The sequence below is a fragment of the Ovis canadensis genome, chromosome 11 (assembly GCF_042477335.2).
Source record: "Ovis canadensis isolate MfBH-ARS-UI-01 breed Bighorn chromosome 11, ARS-UI_OviCan_v2, whole genome shotgun sequence".
Taxonomy (NCBI): domain Eukaryota; kingdom Metazoa; phylum Chordata; class Mammalia; order Artiodactyla; family Bovidae; genus Ovis; species Ovis canadensis.
The window spans coordinates 47315452-47338868 of NC_091255.1; the positions used below are offsets into that span (position 1 = coordinate 47315452).

A 23417-nucleotide genomic window follows, 5' to 3' on the forward strand; every position below is an offset into this window, starting at 1 on the left:
TTAGCAACTGAACAACACAACAATAACATCTAATGATGGATAACACAAGCAGGGAGATGGAAGTTCTAAAGAAATAAAAAGAAATGCTAGAGATAAAAAACACTAACAGAAATAATGTCTTTGGTGGGCTCACAATTAGACACAGCTGAGAAAGGAAATCTCTGAGCCTGAGGATATAACACTAGAAACTTCCAAAACTGAGAAGTAAAGACAAAAAATTAGAAAAAAGCAAAAACAAAACAGAACAAAATATCCAAGAACTGTGAGAAAAGTACAAAAGGCATTTAAGCACATGCAAAAGGAACACCAGAAAGACAAGAAAAAGAAACAGAAGCAGGGGCTTCCCTGGTGGTCCAACGGTTAAGAACCTACCTTCCAATGCAGGAGACATGGGTTTGAGCCCTGGTCAGAAAGGGGGCAACTAAGCTCGAGCACCACAACAAAGAGCCCTCACACTGTAAGGTAAGATCCTGCATGCTACAACTAAGACCTGATGCAGCCAAATAAATATTTTTTTAAAAAAGAAAGAAACAGTATTTACAGCAATAAAGAGTAAGAATTTCTCTAAATTAATGTCAGAAACCAAACCACAGATCCAGGAAACTAAGATAAGACCAAGAGAATAATGGGGAGGTGGCGGGGGGTGGGAAGAAGGTGCGGGGGGGGGGGGGGGAACCAACTACACCTAGCCATATCAGAGTCAAAATTTAGAAGATCAAAGCTAGAGGAAAAAAAAAAATCTTGAAAGATGCTGGAGGGAAAAAATACCTTAAGTATAGAGAACCAAAGATAAGAATTACATTCGACTTCTCAGAAATTATACTAGCAAGAAAAGAAAAGAATGAAGTCTTTAAAGTGTTGAGAGAGAAAAACTACTAACCTAAAATCCTGTACCTTTCAAAATTGTCCTTCAAACTGTAGGAAAATCTTTCAATCTTTTTGTGAATCTAAACTGCTCTAAAAAGAAAAGTCTTTTTAAGTGAAGAGAAATAGACTTTTTCAAACAAAATTGAGGGAATCTGTTGCCAGTACACATGATTTCCAAGAAATGTTAAAAGTTCTTTAAAGAGAAGGAAAATTATGTAAGCCAAAAACTCAGATTTACATAAGAAAGGAAGAGCATCAAAGAATGAATAAATAAGAGTAAAATAAAAATGTTTCTCTTATTCCTAATTCATCTAAAAGATAATCATTTCTTCAAAATACTAATAGCAGCAATGTTGGCTTCTGTGTGGAGGTGTATGCATAAGTGAAATGAATGACATCAATGATACAAGGAATAGGAAAGAAGAATTAGGAATATATTATTATAAGGTACTCACACTACCTGTGAAATATTATCTTTTTATTTGAAAGTGGTCTAGAGGTAAATGTGTACTGCAAACTCCAAGGCAATCACTAAAAAAAAATTTTAAGTATAATTGATATGCTAAAAAAGGAGAGAAAGTGGCATCATATAAGATGTTCAATTAAAACCATAAAACGGTGGGACTTCTGTAGTGGTCAATGGTTAAGCATCCACCAGACAGTGCAAGGGACATGGGCTTGATCCATTTTCTACAATCTCTTACAGAAGACAGAGGCAGAGGGAATATTTCCAAACTCATTCTATGAGACTAGTCATTACCTCACTATCAAAACCAGACAAAGACATTATAAGAATATTATAGAACAATATCTCTGAGAGACACAGATGCAAAAATTCTCAACAAAACATTAGTGAATAAAATCCAACAATGTATATGTATATGTATGGCTGTATCCTTTCACTGTTCACCTGAAACTACCATTATATTGTTAATCAGCTATACTCCAATACAAAAGAAAAAGTTTAAATTTGAAAAGAAAATTATAAAAATAATTATGTACCATGACCAAGTGGAACTTAACCTAGTATGTAAGGCTGTTTCAATGTTTAAAAATCAATTAATGTACTCCATCACAGTTAGACCAAAGAAGAAAAACCACATAACCAAATGAATTGATGCACAAAATACATTTTACAAAATACAACACCCTTTTGTGATAAAAACACTCAACAAACTAGAAATGAAGATGAACATCTTTAACTTGATAAGGAATGTCTACAAAAACCATACAGCTAACATCATACTTAATGAGAAACTCTGAGTTTTCCAGCTAAGATGAAGAACAAGCAAGGATGGCTCCTCTCAAGTCTGCTTCTCAAAATCATACTGGAAGTTCTAGCTAATACAATTAAGACAAGAAAAGGAAAAAGTATACATACTGGAAAAGTAGAAATAAAATTATCTTTGTTCCAAATGATATGGTTATGTAGAAAATTCAAAGGAATCAACAAAAAACTCTTGCAACTAATAAGCCATTAAAGCAAGGACGCAGGATACAAGGTTAACACACTAAAGTCAACTGCTCTCCCATATACCAGCAATGAATAAGTGGTATCTGAAATTTTTTAAAAAGTATCATTTACATTATTACCCCACAAAATGAAATACTTAGGTATAAATCTAACAAACTATGTATAAGATTCATACAAAGAAAACTACAAAACTCTGATGACAAAGACACCAAAGGAGTAAAAGAAGAAAAAGATATTCCATGTTCATGGATAAGAAGACCCAGTATTGTCAAGCTATCTGTTCTTCCCAACCTGAACTACAGACTCAATAACAATTCCAATCAAAATCCTAGCAAGTTATTTTGTGGATATTTTTAAATTGACTCTAGAGTTTATATGGAGAAGCAAACAATCCAGAATGTCCAACTCAATACAGAAGGAGAACAAAGTCAGAGGACTGACACTACCCAACTTCATTCAAGACTTTACAATAATAAAGATGATGCAGCACTGGAGAAATAAGAGAGAAACAGATAAATGAAAAAGGACAGACAGCCTAGGAGTAGACCCACATAAATACAGTCAACTGATCTTGACAAAGAAGCAAAAGTAACACAATGGATTTATCTTTTCAATATATGGTGCTGGAAACTGAACACCCAAATGCAAAAATAATAATAATAATAATCCAGGCAGATCTTACCTGTTTTATAAAAATTAACTCAAAATAGATTACAGTCCTAAGAAAACTCTTAAAGAGATGGGAATACCAGACCACCTTACCTACCTCCTGAGAAACCTGTATGCAGGTCAAGAAGCAACAGCTAAAACCAGAAATGGAACAACAGACTGGTTCCAAATTGGGAAAGGAGTACGTCAAGGCTGTGTATTGTCACCCTGCTTATTTACCTTATATGCAGAGTTCATCATGTGAAATGCGGAGCTGGATGAAGCACAAGCTGGAATCAAGATTGCTGGGAGAAATATTAGTAACCTCAGATATGCAGATGACACTACCCTTATGGCAGAAAGCAAAGAGGAACTAAAGAGCTTCCTGATGAAGGTGAAAGAGGAGAGTGAAAAAAGGTGGCTTAAAAGTCAACACTCAAAAAACTAAGATCATGGCATCTGGTCCCATCACTTCATGGCAAATAGAAGGGGCAACAATGGAAAAAGTGACAGACTTTATTTTCTTGGGCTTCAAAATCACTGCATATGATGACTGCAAGCATGAAATTAAAAGATGCTTGCTCCTTGGAAGAAAAGCTATGACAAACCTAGACGGTGTATTAAAAAGCAGAGACGTTACTTTGCCGACAAAAGTCCATCTAGTCAAAGCTATGGTTTCTCCAGTAGTTATGTATGGATATGAATGTGGGACCATAAAGAAGGCTGAACGCTGAAGAATCGATGCTTTTGAACTATGGTGTAATCCTAAAGGAAATCAGTCCTGAATATTCATTAGAAGGACTGATGCTGAAGCTGAAGTTCCAATACTTTGGCCATTTGATGAGAAAAGCTGACTCATTAGAAAAGACCCTGATGCTGGGAAAGACTGAAGGCAGGAGGAGAAAGGGATGACAGATGACGAGATGGTTGGATGGCATCACTGACTCAATGGACATGAGTCTGAGCAAGCTCCAGATGGTGAAGGACAGGGAAGCCTGGCGTGCTGCAGTCCATGGGGTAGCAAAGAGTTGGACATAACTGAGGAACTGATCAATGACCAAAGTGTGAAATACAAAGCTATAAAATTCCTGGAAGATAACATACAAGAAAATTTAATTGACCTTGGGTATGGTGAAGACTTTTCACATACACCACCACCAAAGACACAATCCATGAAAGAAGTAAATAACCTGGACTTCATTAAAATTAACAGCTCCAGGGACTTTCCTGGTGGTGCAGTGGTTAAGAATCCCCCTTCCAATGCAGGGGACATGGGTCTGATCCTGAGTCCAGGAACTAAGGCTGCACAGCAACTAAAGCCTGTGCACCGCAACTGCAGAGCCTGCACTCTAGAGCCTGTGCACCACACAGCAACGAGAGAAGCCTGCATGCTGCAACAAAAAACATGTGCACCACAAATAAGACCCTACGGAGCCAAATAAATGTACAAACAATCCTTAAAACTCAACAATAAGAAAAAGAACAACCCAGCTAATATTGTTCTATTGTTCTTTTTCCAACTAACATTGTGTCAGGCTTTCCAGGTGGCTCAGTAGTAAAGAATCAGCCTGCCAATGCAGGAGACGGAAGAGACATAGAATTCGATCCCTGGGTTGGGAAGATTGCCTAGAAAAGGAAATGGCAACCCACTCCAGTGTTCTTGCCTGGAAAATTCCATGGACAGAGGAGCCTGGCAGCCTATACTCCATGGGGTTGCAAAGAGTTGGACAAGACTGAGCACGCATGAATGCAACTAATATTGTGCAAAAGACCTGAACATACCCACCAAAGAAGGTATTTTGATGGCAAGAAATCATTACAGTCCTGTAAATTAAAATAATGCCACACCGCTACACACCTATAGAATAGCTAAAATCCAAAACACAACAACAAATGATGGGGAGTATGAGGAGCAACAGGAACTCTGATTCATTGCTGGTTGGAATCCAAGATGATAAGAGTCCTTTGGAGGACATTTTGGCAATTTCTGACAAAACTAAACACACTCTTATCATAGGATCCAGCAATCATGCTGCTTTGTATCTAGTGAAAGGAGTTCAAATCTCATGTCCTCTACAGAACCTTTATTCATAACTGTCAAAACTTGGAAGCAACCAAGAAGACCTTCAGCAGGTGAAGGGATAAATAAACTTATGTACAGACAAGGGTACAGCACTCAGAGATAAAAAGAAAGGCGCTACCAAACAATGAAAATACATGGAAAAATGCATATTACTACATGAAAAAAGCCAATCTGAAAAGGCAACATACTGTGTGACTCCAACTAATGACAAACTGGCAAAGACAAAACTATGGCAAAAAGATTAGTGGTTGCCAGGGAGAAAGATGAGTAAACAGGCAGAGCACAGGCAGATTTTTAGAGCAGTGAAAAGACTGTGTACAATACTACAACGGCAGTGGCAGATACATGTCATTACATATTTGTCAAAACCCACAGAATGTATAACAGCAAGAGTGAACTCTAAACTATGGACTTTAGGTGAGAATGACTGTGGGCTCATTTATTGTAACAAATGTACCACTCTGGTTTGGGATGTTGATAGTGGGAGAGGCTGTACGTATGGGTACAAGATAAATCTCTGTACTTCCTCATCAATTTTGCACTAAATTTAAAACTCCAAAAATGAAAGCTTTTTAATTTAAAAAATAAAATCAACATTTAATTCTGAAAACCAGCTGCCCTGACAGTTACCAGAGAACCGGGAAAATATTTGGTTCCTTAATGTAGGCTGGACACTATGGCAAGCTTATGCAATAATTTATCTATTCTTCAGACGGGTAACAGCACATAATAGACTTTATGTTCAAAACTTCCAAAACTTGGGAGCTCCCTGGCTATCCAGAGGCTAGGGTTTAAGCACTTTCACTGCCACGAGCCCAGGTTCAATCCTGGTTTGGAAAATAAGATCCCATAAGTAGAGTGGTGCAGTCCAGAAAAAACAATAGTAAATAAACAAGTGGTGGTGGTTTAGTCGCTTAGTCAGGTCCGACTCTTGCGACCCCATGGACAGTCTCCTCTGCCCGTGGGATTCTCCAGGCAAGAATACTGGAGCAGGTTGCTATTTCCTTCCCCAGGGGATCTTCCCAACCCAGGAATTGAACCCAGGTCTCCTGCATTGCAGGCAGATTCTTTACCGACTGAGCTATAACGGAAGTCCCCAAATAAACAAAAGATAAAATAAAAACAAGTTCTCAAAAATAATGCCACTTTAGTGTTCAAAAACTCTAAAAGCTACCTAAAAAAAGATGTTATGCTATATTTTGAATTCTTTAAAAGTACATACCACAGAACTTATATCACAAACTAAAACTATTTGCTTAACATATTTAATAGTAATGGCATATTATACATAATTTATATCAGTTTCAATTAAGAACCAAGAAGAATCCCCCAAGGGATTTTCCTCTTTTTAATGATACATCTATGCTCAAGTCTTATCTTCATGTCCAAGTGATAAAGAATATGCATAACACACCACAGTTCCCTGAAATCCCTCTTCAGAGGTTGCAAAATCAACAGCATTCTGGCCCACAAAAATGTTCTGTTTGGCCAGAAAAGTTGTTTAAAATGTTAATATATTTATGTGACATATAGACTCTTCGGTTCAGCCTCTGCCCCAATTTCTTATTTTCCTACATCCAGCCCAATTCATTCAAGTTTCCTGAATGAACTGGTTTTAGGCCCTACCCTATATTGTTATTAGTATAACTAAAGTTATATTCAGATTTCTTTAAAAATTTTCATATGAATCGTGGTATCATATTTTAGTACATTTGTACTGGAAAGGGATATATTCCCTTCTTTCACTCTTCCTGATTTGAGAGCTAGCACTTAATTAGTCACATATGTATTTTCAGAACAATGCCATAAACAACTCTATCACAAAGAGAAAGTGGTGTATTAATGTTTTTACTAATCCACACATAATTGTATGGAAGAATAAAGGTTACTAATAGTTGGATAAAAGCTTATGATCAAATGCGAGGAACCTTCTTGTTTTTGAATGGTTTTACTCAAAATTAATATTTGGCAATATTTCTGTTTTATCCTTTCATGAAATACACATGCACATATGCGTCATACTGAAATACACAATTCTACTTCAAGAATAAATGTGTTAAAATTTAAATGCTTTATATGGCTAAACCAAAGTGATGCTGGTGGATCTGAAACTATATAATAGAACTTTGCATGATATATTATGTAACTAACGGAAAAGCTTTTTCTTACATAGCTAATTCTACAAACACATACCTGACAGAGTATACTAAGGGAAAATTGGTACAAAACTTTCAAGTGATCATTCTCTATGTGGTTATGCCCAAGCCATCAACTATTAATGATAAATTAAAAGACTATTTACCTGTCAGGACCTGAGTTCAGGCACTCAAAAGTTTCGTATTTCTCTTGCAGAAGCTGATGACAATACTAATCCCTGCACTGTGTAGGGAGGTGCATTCCTTGCACTGGCTTAAGTGCTAATGATTTCACCAACCCTTGAAGTGCAGAACAGTAAAAAAACAGTTTTCAGCCGTTTTTCTTACTGATTTCTCATTTTAAAAATTACAAAGTAAGATTTCAAATAGGTTTTAAAATAAATTATTTCTTTTTAAAAGGCAGTGCCTTAGTTTAAAAAGACATGCCAATAGATCTATCTGGATTACTGCACATATCACAAGATGGCCTTTTTCATCAATTAAAAATTTACACACAGAAGCAACAATTTCATGCCTTCAAATAATTTTCTGATTTTACCTTAAAGCACCAAGATTTTGGCTACAGATACGTAAAGCAGCCTTCCAGAAGGCAATCATAAATATTAATAGGTACTGGATGAGATTAGCTGGGTTAAAAAATCCTATCTCCCCTATGACTCATTTATTACCCTGCCACCAACTTACAGCCCTGGAAGAAGCTGACAGTCAAGTTCACAACTACTAGTTTCTAAAGAAACAGTGCTATACTCTCCCAAAAAGATAAAAATCAAGAAATGCTTCCATATCTAAGGGCAAAATTAAGCTTTGTATATATCTGGAAGGTCAAATCTGTTTCTGTCTCCTTAAACTATCAAATTAATATAACTTCCTATTCTGTTATACTCTAAAATAAAGTGGGTTTACACATGACTCCAGGTTTTTCCTACTGCTATAGGATGAGTTGAGAAATTTACCTTAGCTAGTTCTGAAGAAAATATTTTACATATTTAAAAACATTTAATGATTTGTATGAATCTCTCTCCAAATCCTACTGCCTATCAATTTTCATTAAGAGTACTAACACTGCTTCCTTAAGATTCAGATCTTTATGCACTTGGCACACTCAGTTACACATATTCAAACATTTAAATTCTCCGAATTCTTTTCCTGCCACTTTAGTAGAGGAGGATAAAAACAAACCTGAGCTGAAACTAGGCCAACTGGAGGATACACATTTATGTTGCTAGTTCTACCTTAAACAACCTTTTGAAACCCTATATTGAATTTAAACGCTCTCTACCTACAAAAAAGAAAGCTTGCCTTGATATGCTTACCTAAGGTGCTTCCATTTTTCCTCCGTTAAAGAAATTAAATAATCTCTTTCATTTACCAAAGATTTTTTTTTTTAAGTTGGCACTCAATTAAAGTCCATTTGAAGGATCTGTTCCTCTAACTTAAAATGGCAGCAGTTGACCTCATTTACAATCAACTGAACTTAAGTACTTCTTGGCAATAATATGCTCAACTGCTACATATCTTATCTTTCTATGGACAAGATAATTTAAGAAAAATTGAGGAGACACATATAGCCAGGCCTTAAAATGTTACAGTATACTGTGAAAAGGGGAAATAGCAATACAGAATGTAAATCAAAAGATCAAATTTCTAACAATGTATATCAAAAGAGAAGGTTTTCTAAGAGGAAAAGTCTGAGTAGCAAAGACTAATCAATAAGCCATTTAACAGGGAATGTCAAATCAAAAGTAAAGAGCAATCCAGATCCAAAATTGATATACTTGTGAGTTCATGCCAAACTTGGTAACTTTTTCAAAAGCAGTTTATGTGGGAATAAGAATTCAGGCAGAAATGGATTAATCAGTTTAATTCTTATTGTAATTATAAGATCTAAAATATTTCTTTGATAAAGATGCTGAGTTCCCACACATTCTAAGCTATGTTTCTTTTCAACATTTTCTTCCTCTATAATTAACTCCATCATTTAGTTTCCAACCTTCACATTAGATCTCATAAAGCAAATATTTTCTCCCAATTATGAGTAACACTATCTCAATTTTAATCTATTGTTTAAGAGAATAAAAAAAAACTTTAAGAAACTCACGTATAAACTAGTCTGCTTGAGAAACTTTTCATGTTCAAAGCATTTAATTTTTCAAAATAACTCTTCAGATCTATGTGAATGGTATTATATTTATTTTACACTCATGAAAATGTGATCTGCCTAGGGTCACAAAATAACAATGTTTGAAGTAGAAGTAAAATTGTGACATTTTCTTTATTTCATATTATTCAAATAGCTCCTATGACCATCTAAAGAATTTTCCTATTTTGAATGTAACAAACATTGCTATCTTAATCTGAAGTGTATGTATTAAACACACACACATACCAAAGCACACACAAAAGTACATATTATACACAAACATGGAGACAGCAAACTAAAAGGGAAAACAGCACTTACCTTCATCTCCTTCTGGTACATATGAAGCTGTAATAATGTCAATATCAGCACAATTCATCACAATCTGATTGGTTGCCTGCCTCACCTAAGATGGCCAAAAAAAAAAGACAGCAGTGTCAGAAATAGCCTACATTATTAATATATACATCTTCATCTTGGCCTAATATACGTCATAGGCAATTTTAAAAATCCAGACGTGACTAAAACCTAAACTAAGTATTTATGCAACAATGGTAGAAATAAAGGACTACTTCTAAATATCCAAAGCAATTCACATTTTTGTGGTAATATTCAAAGCAATAATAAATACTTAGGTATTTCACAGAATTCAAGTATCTGACCACTGAGCTAAATAAAAGCCTTTTCTCCCCCACTTAAACCTTGATTTAAAACAACTTAAATTTTTTAATTTCAAAAAATTTTAATTAGGAAACCTTTCTTACATGTTGCAAATAATTATGTATCTCAACCTGCACATCATACCCATCATGAGTGTACGCTTTTTTTGTAAGAATAGAGGAAGAAACCTGGTATTGTAAACTACGTCAAAACTTCATAAAACACTCTTTAAATTTTTTCTTCTCCCAAAGAAACATCTTGAATGTAACAGACACTAATGACTCACCACCAAGATTAAATAAACTTTTACGGCTTTGTCTTATTTGACTTAGATCCAAAAAAGTAAAATATAGGTATAAAGAATGCCCCTTCCTCTCTTCCTCATTCCTTAGAGATAACCACTATCCTAAGCTAATGTATATCTTTCTCATATATGTTTAGTACTTTTGTTACATATATGAAGAACAGAAATGTTTTTAATCTTATACAAATGATATCAAAGTGTGTATAATCTTTGCACTGTATTCCACTGTTGTTTAAACGAGAATTTTTCTGATCACTAGTAACATTAGTTATCTCTTTTGTTTCTTCTCTTTCTCTCTCCCCAACTTCTACAACCACCCCCCCAACTCTCTTCTTCCCTCCCTCCCTCTCTCATTTTCTTTCTTTTTTGGCCCTTAAGTTTTTCCTCTGCAACTTATTCATAACCCCTGCTCATTTTCCAATTTGGTTGTAACCTTGTTTTTATATAATTGTTGCATTAAACAAAGCTTCAAATTCATTTTCAGACATTTGAACAGTCTAAATCTAAAATAACAAAAATACAGATATCCTAAATCACAAACAAATGCCCACAGAGGCCAATGAAACAGGTGAGTACAGTAGGCCAGGTGAAGGCTATGCATAAAGGAAAGCTATGTGCAAAGGAAGGAAGAAGTATACATTTCTTGGAGCCAACCAATTATTGCTAAATAGGGGGGAAAAAAACAAACAACGTTGCCAGATCTTTCAATTTTAAAAAGCCACAAATACAAATTTCATATGCAATCTCCCAATTTTTAATTAATGACAATTAATTCAGATTTTTCAAAAACACTGTGTAGATCAAACAAAATCAACTGTAGTCAACAGTGCCTTTAGGTCACTGAACAGACCACAACACTAGGTAAAGAAACAGAGTAATATAAAATCTGTATGAAAAACCTAAGAGTAATTATTTTATTAGGAACCAATACATACATATGATTAATATTAAAATTACCCGGCCTAAATTACAGACAGTATGTTATTAAACTTTATAACAGACTGTTAAAATCTGTAACACGTAAAGAGAAACTATTTTGGCTTATAAAAAACAAAATCTTCTCATAAATCTTCCTGTTTCTAAACAAAAATACCATTTGGTGAACAGTTTTTTAATTCTGTAAGTGGTAATATTCCTTTCTTCACACTGTTTATTTTGCCAGAACACATCTAAACAACACTAAAACTTTTAGTTCCAATCGACTGTTTATAGCACTACATTTAAACAAAAAGAAAAAAAACAACCTTGCCTATTCATAAACTGACTTTAAAAATTTTTTTCAGAAACACAGGAATAAAGCATTTACTAGCATATGCACCAAAGGGTAAAATGAATAAAAAATTTTCCAGGGTTTGAAGTTGGCATAGAGAATAATAACAAGTTGTTACATGTCTTAATCTTTACCTAGGCAACTTTTATTTTCATCCATCAACATCTACAATGAATTTAATGGTAGCCAAGCAGTTAATCTACCATGTCAAGATACTTGTACTATACGACATATGCCAAATGACATTTATCTCACTAATATTGTACCGTTTTGAGGAAAAGTGTTTGTACTTTGGAAAGGCACAGGACACAACATCCAGTTACAAGTACATTCCAATTCCTCCTGGGTTTAGGGAAAACCCACCAGTTTATAGAAAGAACAGGGAAGCCTGGTGTGCAGCAGTCTGTGCGGCCGCAGAGTCAGACACAACTGAGCAACTGAACAACGAACACCACTACCAGTTTATACTAATAAATTAAGCTGCTTGTTGAACAGCAACATTTTTCCAGAGTACTGCCATTTCTGGAAGGCAATACTCAAATTTCAAAAATCAGACAGTATATTCTGTCTCATATTAGAAATGCACTTTATAAACAACAGGATAATCCATAGAAAGTGTTTCTTTTACCACTTAGTGCCTCACACATAGTAATCTTTTAATAGATGTTATTATTCAGACACATGCACAGAGAACAAGACTAAATGTGCTCTACTCATAAAGATATTAATCTGAATATCATCTAACAGCATTCACCTAATGGTTTAGAAAGCACTTAATCAAAATGATAGCAAACTTAAGAATTATGTGCTGTACTATAAAGCACATATTATATATTATATTGGATATCAGCATACTCTTTTGTACCATCCAAGGAATGTAATTTAAAACAACCATGTGGACTTAAGCATGCACTCAACTATCACACTGATCTTTTTGATGCTTTACCAACAAGAGCTCTAACCTGATGATTCAGTGATTCCTCACAGGTTAACATCATCATGCTACTGAATACTGCTTGTATGTTCCACTATCAAAAACACAGGTAATAATGTTGAGTCAACTATACTTCAATTGAAAAAAAAACTAGTAATAAATCAAAAGAATGTCAGCATTAACATCTTCACTTTCCAAGCTTAAAATAGAAGCAGAATGCTAAAGGTGGGCATATAAATTGTATTGAAAACAAACTTACTTTCAACCTTTCCATCTGGTGCTATGAATAAATGGGTTATTAATATATTCTTTCTTTAATTCAAATTAGGGCTAGTTAAGTCTTCTTGGAGTCCCATACAGACTGTATTTCAGCTAAACCAAACCATAACATTTCTACTGAATAGACAACTTGACCATTAGTAACAATTTTGCAATGGAAGTTTCCAAAGAGCTAGGAAGGGAGCAATCTGAGACAATTTTTTTCCTGAATGAGTCTTTACCACAGTCACTCAGGAACACACCTTACGTGTACTATTAAGATGCTAAAGGGTTTTTTCCTGATTGCTAAAACCCTGAGATTTTAGTAAAAGGAAACCTCCTGTCTGACAATTCCAAAAACCAGTCAGTCTGAAGCCTGACAAGCTACCACTTTGCCTAACAAGCAATTTCATCATTAAAATTTTGTAATAATCATTGCCTTTGTAAAACAGTGCTATAATTTCTAAAGACAATAAGGAGCAAATAATTAGTAAACACAAATTGAGCCAAGTTTTCTAACAAAAGAGCCACTAAAACCAGCAAGCTGCAGAAAGTCAAACATAACAAGTAAACATACAGAACATTACTATTTATTGTTTATATACCATAAAACTTTAAAATTATGCATAGAAATAACACCTACCAAAAAAGAGAATTTACCGCTCAGGGTGAGGGTGGGAAGAGATGGAAATGGACTTTAGTGGCATCTGTGACATTTTATTTTCCAAAAAACATCTAAAGTCTAAAGCAAAGGGGACAAAGCACTAACATCTGCTAAATCTAAGTGGTAGGTTACTTCTCTGTATTTAAAATATTTCCTAATTTAAAATAAAATGTTAAAATGATTGCAAATGGCCAAATAAACTGAGAACTACATACTTGTACGGTGTTCAAAATGGAATCTCCAAGATCTAGAGAACTCATCTCAATTAACAACAAAACAGCTATCTGAAGACTCAGTCCTTTGACACTGACTCACATACAGATTACAGTAAGATTTACTTTACAGTAAGAACAGGCTCACTTATGTAGCAAAGTTCAGAGATGTCTCACTGATAATTTACTACTCAAGACCACATTTATGTAGGCTGCATTGTACAATATCAGTTATCAAGAACCAGGAAGTTAAAAAATAAATAAATAAAGCCTTTATGGAAACCAGAAGCGATGACACAAAGTCCATACACTTTTTCTTCTTTCACTCAGAAGAGAATCCATCAAACACATTTAGAAAAAAATTTTAAGCTCAAACAAGCTTGTTTATTTAGACCTATTCAGATCAAGTTTAGTAAAACAGAAGAGGGAAGAAATTGCACAACAGGGAGCAACAACACACAGTAAGCAGCAAGTAATAACCTGAGAATAAGAAAAACAAAAAAACTTTAAAGAACAGATATGAAACTAACAAATTATAGTACACAGTCCTGGGTAATCTATGGTTATAAGTATCAGTGACATATTGAGAATGCTTTCCAGTATTTAGAAAACCTAGAATATGAGGAATCACAGAGTTTAAAAAGATAAATATTTCCATCAAATCAGTAAATATTTTTTAAAGTCTGAGTGTCTCAAAGAATAAGTTTCATTTATCTGGAATACCCACCGCAGAATTCACTGCCAGTTGATACTGGATAAAACTTAAACCATACAAAACTCTCTTATACTCGGGGGTTTCCTCCATGATACATTTCAAGAAACATAATAGAAATCTGAACAAATTCAATTCCTTATGACTAATCTTTCAAATTTAAGACCATTTAGTGGTCTAGCATAATGCTGGACAAAATTAATTACCTTTATCTTTTTTAAAAGTAAAAAAAAAGAAAAGAAAAAAAAAAAACCCTACCAAAATGACTGCATAGAAAATCTGCAAAATTTGGGCAGAAACTTCTGTAACACAGGGTTGACAATAACATCCATTTAGGTGCCAAGTTTCAGTCTGCCAAATAATCTACTGTATCTGTAACTCTCCTCAAAGTGCCAATTTAGTCATCTCCATCATGAATATTTTGTTGGCAGAGGCCAGGGATTGTTTAGTATATCCTGACTCCTATTTCTCTGGCACAGGTAAACTATTTCCATAACACAATTACTGTATAAAGCCCTATACACTCATAACCAGGAACTGTCACCACTCACATAAACTTGTAATCTATTTTTAAATGAATTACCTACAAAGCAAGAGAGTCAGAATTTGAAATAGCTATGAAAGTCTATTCCTCTCACATATCCTAATGTACAAGGAGGGGAAAGGGAATGTCCCATTTTTCTAGGCCCATGATAACACATTTTCAAAACCTGCTGAATTAGACCACACACACTTATGTAAAAGACAACTACTTTTTAAATCAGTGCACACTGACTAATTTATCTTCCCCAGGAGTCCACACCCAGGCCTGGTTAAAAATCTACTAAATTTCTAACATGTAACCTGTACAAATACTCTGGGCTTATTACAAAATTTTGCAACTAAAGCAACCAAGCAAATTGCATACTTTGTGCAATGTAATTCCAAACTGTTAGGGGACTGACACAATATCAGTTATCAATTTGGCTTCCAGAGATATAATTTTGTTCACATTTTTAGACTTCCACAATCAGATACCACCTAATCCCAAAGGTTAAACTTACTGCTCCAATCTATTTCAAAAACATCAATATATGCTAACAACTGTTAACATTTTACTAATGTTAACTCCTCTTCACAGTATCAAAAGCGGCAATGTGTACAATTAAAAAGTCCAATCTTTCTTTAATAAAACCTGTTTTTTTCCTTGCATCAGATTAACAAGTCCTGCTAATACCTAGTACATTACCATGTGCTCCCTCAGTGTCCCGAACCAGCCTTCCATATATCTCTCATTTCTTTCAAAATGCCAAGCAGAAAACGGATAAGCATGTCACTGCTTGCTGTTCTACCCTAACACTTAAATAAAACCTTTATTAACAGTTTTTTTCTGAAATTTTTCCCTATACCTCTCAAAATTATGAACCCATTATGGGGTATACCTCGCAAAATTATGAACCTATTAGGGTATACTTCTCAAAATTATGAATCCATTATGGGGTAAAACAACTATGGAGTAAAAAAACAAATGATTTTTTTTTAATGTTAGCCTTTTGACATAATGCGAACTCATTCATTGCTAGGTCCTTCTTCCCGCAGGTCTGCCAAGTCACAAGACACACTACTGTTTACACTCCCTCCCATCTGCTCCCAGCCAATATATATCAAACATTCTATAGTCACTTGGCTCAAACAAACAGTCTCCCAAATAACCCTCTCAAATCCTAATTTAGGCCCACGGTGCACTCATTCTGATTCATATTCTCAATGGAAAATTTTTAAATCACCTGACTTTTACAGGGGTAAGTTTCGTCTTTAGATTCAGTGAGACCACAGAGCCCTCATGCTTTCCTACAAGCACCCCAAATCTGACAGTATACTTTTTAATTCTACACTTTTAGACACATTTTCAACCTGAGTACTAGGCTTTCAGATACAACTGCCAACTTTCAATTCATTCCAACGCTATGCTAGTCTACATTTCTTTTATTTCATTGCTACATACACCCTGTTCTTTAAGATTGAGGCCTACTGATTTTCCCCCCTAACTGCAGTAGGAAAAGAAATGAAACAAAATATATTTACCATCATTCTTTTTAAAGATAACAAGTAAAAGATATTTAAAGCTATCGTTACAAGATATTTAAAGGTACTAGTAAACAGTTCCCATTTTTCATTACGAACTTCACATAAGACATCACATAACACGATATCACAAATGTCTATTGTCCCTGACCTTTGTAGGGCATCAATACTAACGATCTCCAAAATCAAACAATACTTTAGATAATCTGCGGGGGGAGGCGCGGGGGAGCATGATTCACCAAAAACTGCAATGAGGAGTAATGGAATATTTTCACCAGTGGTACACTAAAACTGATGGCTTCTTTCAGAGGAGGGTACTGCTAAGCAACCATCGCTGTAGCAATAAATCCACCTGCTTCAAAGGCCGCAAAGCTAGAAGATGGGAGGAAAAGCGGAGACAGGGGTCCTCCTTCAGCTACTCTGGAGGTTAGGAGAGAACAAAGTCACTGCTGCACTGTCACTAGAGGGGAAGGGGGAGGGGGCGGGTCATCTTAGAAACCCTGCCCCTGGGCCGGAGCAGGCGGGGAGAACACAGCTAGGCTGCACGGGATTAACATTCCCCTTCTCACTCTCTTCCCCCTTCTAGAATCCCCTCCTCTCTAACGCGCGGCAGCCGGAGTCCCAGATGACTGCCCCTTCCAAAGTGTCCTCCGTGGAGCGTGGGGAAAAAGACGGAAAAGGCTGAGCATGCACTCCGATGACCCCTCTGGCCTCCCCAACACCCTCCAGCCTCTCCCAGACCACGACCAAGCCCGGAAGGGCCAGGATCTGGGGGAGGCCCCACACAGGTGTGCTGGCCCCAGAGGCGCGCGGCCCGGGCCCTAGCCCAGCAGGGCAGAGCACACAGACCGGGCGCCCAGCGGCCGCCCCAGAGGGGCGCGCCCGTCCCCGAGCCGGCCTCCCCAGCCCCAGGTCCGCAGCGCCCAGGCCCGCCCGCCGGGTCGGGCCCCCAGCCCAGCCCGCGGGCGCGGCCTAACTGCTTGCCCGGCAGCTCGCCCCCGGCGCCCGAGGGTCGCCGTACCTGGGCGGAGGCCTCCAGCTTGCCCTCGAAGGTGAAGTCCAGCAAGTCGGGCTTGAGACAGAGGCTGTAGTTGATGGGGGAGACGTCGGCAGGCAGCCGCTCGAAGGGCCTCTTCTCCGGCATCGCGGCGAGGCCCAGGCTGTGGAGGCGGCGGCGGCGGCGAGAGGAGCGGCTGAGGAGGAGAAGGAGGAGGGGAGGAGGCGGAGGGCCGAGGAAGAGCAGGCGGCGAGCAAGGGAGGGGGCGGCGGCTGCCAGCCACATCCACCGAGCGCCGGCGACCGCCTGAGGAGAGCGACCGGGGGAGTCTAGGGGCGGGGGAGAGACCCAGCCCGAGCGCCAGGGGCCAGGAGGGAGGCAGTGCGGGCGGGCGGGCTGGCGGGCCGGCTGCCTACGGGGAAGGGGGCGGAGGGGAGGGAAGGGGAGGAGGGCCAGCAGGGAGGGAAGGCGGCGGCGGCAGCAACTGCGTGCGCGGCCCCGCGGGGCGGGCGCGCCTCCGCCGGTGTGCGCGCACGCGCCGAGTCAGGGGAAGGAGCGGCGAGGGCGCGGCCGGCTGGGCGGGAGGATGCGGGTTAGCGAGGGAGCCTTGGAGGCGGGAGGGGACTGCTGGCGCTGCACCTGTCCGCGGCGGCGCGGACAGCGGACTGCTCCCGGAGCCGGAAGAAGCCCGGAAGGGTTTGGGAAGCAGAGAAAAGGTGTGAGGGCTCCCTTATCACACCCCCACGTCCCCCACATTCCCCTCACCGCCCCCATCTCCACCCCCCGGGCTGTCTTTGGAGTAGAAACCTATGCAGTTGGTCAGTGCAAAATGTTAAAATACCAATTTAGAGCAAAATCCCAGCCTAGATTTTTAGCTCCAGATCAACAGAACGCCCCGAGTCTCTTTGGCCGTAATTATTCCTGTTATTTTCAGTGTAACTTCAAGGGATGATATGAAAAATTTTCTCAGAAAATCTTTTAATAATCCAGTAAGATTAATAAATCAGTAAGATTTGGACCTTTGATCAAGTGCTTTCAAAAATTAGAAGTTTTGTTTTCATGATTTCATGTTAAAAGTAAGATATGTTTCACTTTTTTTCTAGTTTCATCTTTGTTTCTACTTTAAAAAAATAAAATAAAAGACCTGGGGATTCCCTGACCGTCCAGTGGTTAGGACTCTGCTCTCACTGCCAGGGTCTGGGTTCTATCCGTGGTGGAGGAACTGAGATGCCACAAGCCTTGCAGTGCGGCCAAAAAAATTATAGTCATAAAAGACCTTTTACCAATTGTGGCCTCTTTAAAGGTAAATTAGCTATGGCTCCCTCAGTTTTATAGCCATCTCACAAATTGAGGCATATATTTTTAAATATAAATATATATTATACATAAATGTGTATCTATTTGAATATGTTTTAAAGTGTCAAGGATGAGATTTTATCTATCCCCATGTTCCTTTATAAAACCTTCTTATATAGCACCCCTTAATTGTTAAAACTCAGTGCTGAAGGCTGTACTGAACCAGCATTGTCCAATAGAAATATAATGCAACCTAGCTAACTAACTTTAAATTTTCTAATAGCCACATCAAAAACAGGAAAAAGGTGAAATCGATACATCTTATTTAACCCAGTATATGCAAAATATTATCATTTTGGCATGTAACCAATATAAAAATATTGACCAAAGAGTTCCATGGTGGCCTGATATTTAGGATTCCTTTTGCTCCCATGGCCTAGATTCAGTCCTGGTTGGAGAAACTGAGATCCCACAAGCTTCACAGCCAAATATATACATGTATATGTGTGTGTATATATATATATGTATGTGTGTGTGTGTGTGTATATGCAACTTTTTTCCAAAATAAGGGTTTGAAATCCAGTGTATATTTTACATTTTATATTTTACATATTTTACAGCACATTTCAATTCTGACTTGGCACATTCTGAGCGCTTAACAGTCACATGTGACTAGTAGCTATTATCAATATATTGATCAGCACCATCTTAGACTCTAGGCCTGTCCTGCTATCCTCTGATCCTACAAACCTTTTAGGACAGACTGAAAAGCTGCACTCCTTTCAAACTAAGATGTGAGATGGGGCCTTTTGTTGCATGGATTCATTTCTGTGACCATTTTTGGTCATAAATTAATAATATAATTCTGTTAGTCTAATAATAACATATTGAGTAAGAAAGGCAATGCAAAAGAATGCTCAAACTACCACACAGTTGCACTCATCTCACACGCTAGTAAAGTAATGCTCAAAATTCTCCAAGCCAGGCTTCAGCAATACGTGAACCGTGAACTCCCTGATGTTCAAGCTAGTTTTAGAAAAGGCAGAGGAACCAGAGATCAAATTGCCGACATCCTCTGGATCATGGAAAAAGCAAGAGAGTTACAGAAAAACATCTATTTCTGCTTTATTGACTATGCCAAAGCCTTTGACTGTGTGGATCACAATAAACTGTGGAAAATTCTGAAAGAGATGGGAATACCAGGCTACCTGACCTGCCTCTTGAGAAATCTGTATGCAGGTCAGGAAGCAACAGTTAGAACTGGACATGGAACAACAGACTGGTTTCAAATAGGAAAAGGAGTACATCAAGGGTGTATATTGTCACCCTGCTTATTTAACTTCTATGCAGAGTACATCATGAGAAACGCTGGGCTGGAAGAAACACAAGCTGGAATCAAGATTGCTGGGAGAAATATCAATCACCTCAGATATTCAGATGACACTACCCTTATGGCAGAAAGTGAAGAGGAGCTAAAAAGCTTCTTGATGAAAGTGAAAGAGGAAAGTGAAAAAGTTGGCTTAAAGCTCAACATTCAGAAAACGAAGATCATGGCATCTGGTCCCATCACTTCATGGGAAATAGATGGGGAAACAGTAGAAACAGTGTCAGACTTTATTTTTGGGGGCTCCAAAATCACTGCAGATGGTGACTGCAGCCATGAAATTAAAAGACGCTTACTCCTTGGAAGAAAAGTTATGACCAACCTAGACAGTATATTCAAAAGCAGAGACATTACTTTGCCGACTAAGGTCCATCTAGTCAAGGCTATGGTTTTTCCTGTGGTCATGTATGGATGTGAGAGTTGGACTGTGAAGAAGGCTGAGTGCCAAAGAATTGATGCTTTTGAACTGTGGTGTTGGAGAAGACTCTTGAGAGTCCCTTGGACTGCAAGGAGATCCAACCAGTCCATTCTAAAGAAGATCAACCCTGGGATTTCTTTGGAAGGAATGATGCTAAAGCTGAAGCTCCAGTACTTTGGCCACCTCATGCGAAGAGTTGACTCATTGGAAAAGACTCTGATGCTGGGAGGGATTGGGGGCAGGAGGAAAAGGGGACGACAGAGGATGAGATGGCTGGATGGCATCACGGACTCGATGGACGTGAGTCTGAGTGAACTCCGGGAGTTGGTGATGGACAGGGAGGCCTGGCGTGCTGCAATTCATGGGGTCGCAAAGAGTCGGACACGACTGAGTGACTGAACTGAACTGAACTGAACTGAACTGAGTGCTTACTAAACACTTTACATGTATTAATTCATTTGATCCATTCAACAATTCTTTTAGGTCAACACCATTATCCCCATTTTACAGATGAGAAAACAGACACACAGAGATTTAGTGACTTGCCCAAGGTTGTACAGTTGGTAAATGGCAGAGCTGGCATTAAGACTCAGCCATTTTTTTCCCTCCTGGAAAATTTTGTTGCAGCTTCCCTATTTCCTAGTTCTCCAGAACTATACAAAAAAAAAGATCTTAATTACCCAGATAACCACGATGGTGTAATCACTCACCTAGAGCCAGACATCCTATGGTGCGAAATCAAGTGGGCCTTAGGAAGCATCACTATGAGCAAAGCTAGCAGAGGTGATGAAATTCCAGCTGAGCTATTTCAAATCCTAAAAGGTGATGCTTTTCAAGTGCTGCACTGAATATGCCAGCAAATTTGGAAAACTCAGCAGTGGCCACAGGACTGGAAAAGATCAGTTTTCATTCCAATCCCAAAGAAAGGCAATGCCAAAGAACGTTCAAACTACCACACAATAGCACTCATCACACACTCTAGCAAAGTAATTTTGAGCTAGTCTAGCTCAAAATTCTCCAAGCTAAGCTTCAACAGAATGTAAACCAAGAAATTCCAGATGGTCAAGCTGGGTTTAGCAAAGGCAGAGGAACCAGAGATCAGATTGCCAACATCCGTTGGATCATAGAAAAACCAAGAAAATTCCAGAAAAACTTCTGCTTCATTGACTACGCTAAAGCCTTTGAGTGTGTGGATCACAACAAACTGGAAAATTATTCAAGAAATGGGAATACCAGACCACCTTACCTGCCTCCTGAGAAATCTGTATGCATGTCAAGAAGCAACAATTAGAACTGGACATGGAACAATGGACTGCTTCTAAATTGGGAAAGGAGTACGTCAAGGCTGTGTATTGTCACCTTGCTTATTTAACTTATATGCAGAGTACATCATTTAAAATGCTGGGCTGGATGAAGCACAAGCTCGAATCAAGATTGCTGAGAGAAATATCAATAACCTCAGATATCAGACACCACCCTTACGGCAGAAAGTGAAGAGGAACTAAAGAGCCCCTTGATGAAAGTGAAAGAGGCGAGTGAAAAAGCTGGCTTAAAACTCAACACTCAAAAAACAAAGATCATGGCATCCGGTCCCATCACTTCATGGGAAATAGATGGGGGAACAGTGTTAACAGTGAGTGACTATTTTCTTGGGTTCCAAAATCACTGCAGATGGTGACTGCAGCCATGAAATTAAAAGACGCTTGCTTCTTGGAAGAAAAGCTGTAACAAACCTAGACAGCATATTAAAAAGCAGGGACATTTTTACCAACAAAGGTCCATCTAGTTAAAGCTGTGGATTTTCCATAGTCATATATGAATGTGAGAGTTGGACCATAAAGAAAGCTGAGCACTGAAGAATTTATGCTTTTGAACTATGGTGTTGGATGAGACTCTTGAGAGTCCCTTGGACTGCAAGATCAAACAAGTCATCGTAAAGGAAATCAGTTCTGAATATTCATTGGAAGGACTGATGCTGAAGCTGAAACTCCAATACTTTGGCCACCTGATGGGAAGAGCTGAGTCACTGGAAAAGACCCTGATGCTGGGAAAGATCAAAGGCATGAGAAAGGGACAACAGAGGATGAGATGATTGGATGGCATCACCAATTCAATGAACATGAGTTTGAGCAAGCTCCGGGAGTTGGTGATGGACAGGGAAGCCTGGCGTGGTGCAGTCCATTGGGTCGCAAAGAGTCAGACACAACTGAGCGACTGAACTGATCTGTACCTCAACTTCTTTATTTTCATTATGCAAGAACCCATGAGGCTCCCTTTTTCTGTTAAAGCAAATTTAATATATAACCATTTAAGGCTCTCCATGAGCTGTCCTTACCATTTTCTCAGACTTGTTTCTCTTTACCCTTTAACACAGATTCTCCAGTCTTAGCAAGCTAACCTGTTTATCCTTGGTTCTTAGAGCTTGCTCACTATCTCTTCTTTACCATTGCTCACGCATTATTGCTTGGAAAGTCTTCCTCATCCTTCTTAGCAAACCCATGCCCCTCCCTTCCTTCAAAACTCACCCCTTCCAGAAAGTCCTCATTGACTAACTCCACCCAGCTATAACCCATTTCCCATCATCTCTCAAGTACTGGCTTTTGCTGACTTATTTGTACTTGTTCTGTCACTTTGTCTTATATACATATCTTTTTTAAGATGTACTACCGGCAAGAGCTTGACTTCTTATTCTCCTGAAACTGTCAGGACTGAGCCCTGCACAAAGTACATCTCAGTTGTTATTGACCTGACTAACCAGTTGACCAAGAGATAATACTTTACCCTTTGTATTGAAGGGTAAAAAAACCCTTGTGTTGTGTGCTCCATAGAAAAACTATGTGAACCTAAGGCTAGAGGCAACCTTCTTTTATAAAATCACA

General features: G+C 38.2%; 1 protein-coding gene and 1 long non-coding RNA gene across 2 annotated transcripts in view; one reads left to right on the forward strand and one right to left on the reverse strand.

Moving 5' to 3' along the window:
* NPEPPS (aminopeptidase puromycin sensitive) overlaps positions 1–18090 on the reverse strand; it is a 116193-nt gene extending 98103 nt beyond the window's left edge. Inside the window, exons 1-2 of the mRNA XM_069543257.1 lie at positions 17465–18090; positions 9687–9771 (exon numbers count right to left, since the gene is read on the reverse strand). Coding sequence (XP_069399358.1) covers positions 9687–9771; positions 17465–17725 — 346 coding nt within the window. The 5' untranslated portion in view covers positions 17726–18090. The remainder of the gene's footprint in view (positions 1–9686; positions 9772–17464) is intronic.
* LOC138415127 (uncharacterized) lies at positions 16696–18536 on the forward strand. The gene is made up of 2 exons (XR_011247127.1): positions 16696–16869; positions 17030–18536. It is a non-coding gene; the product is annotated as an uncharacterized lncRNA (long non-coding RNA).
* Positions 18537–23417: the final 4881 nt, after the last annotated feature.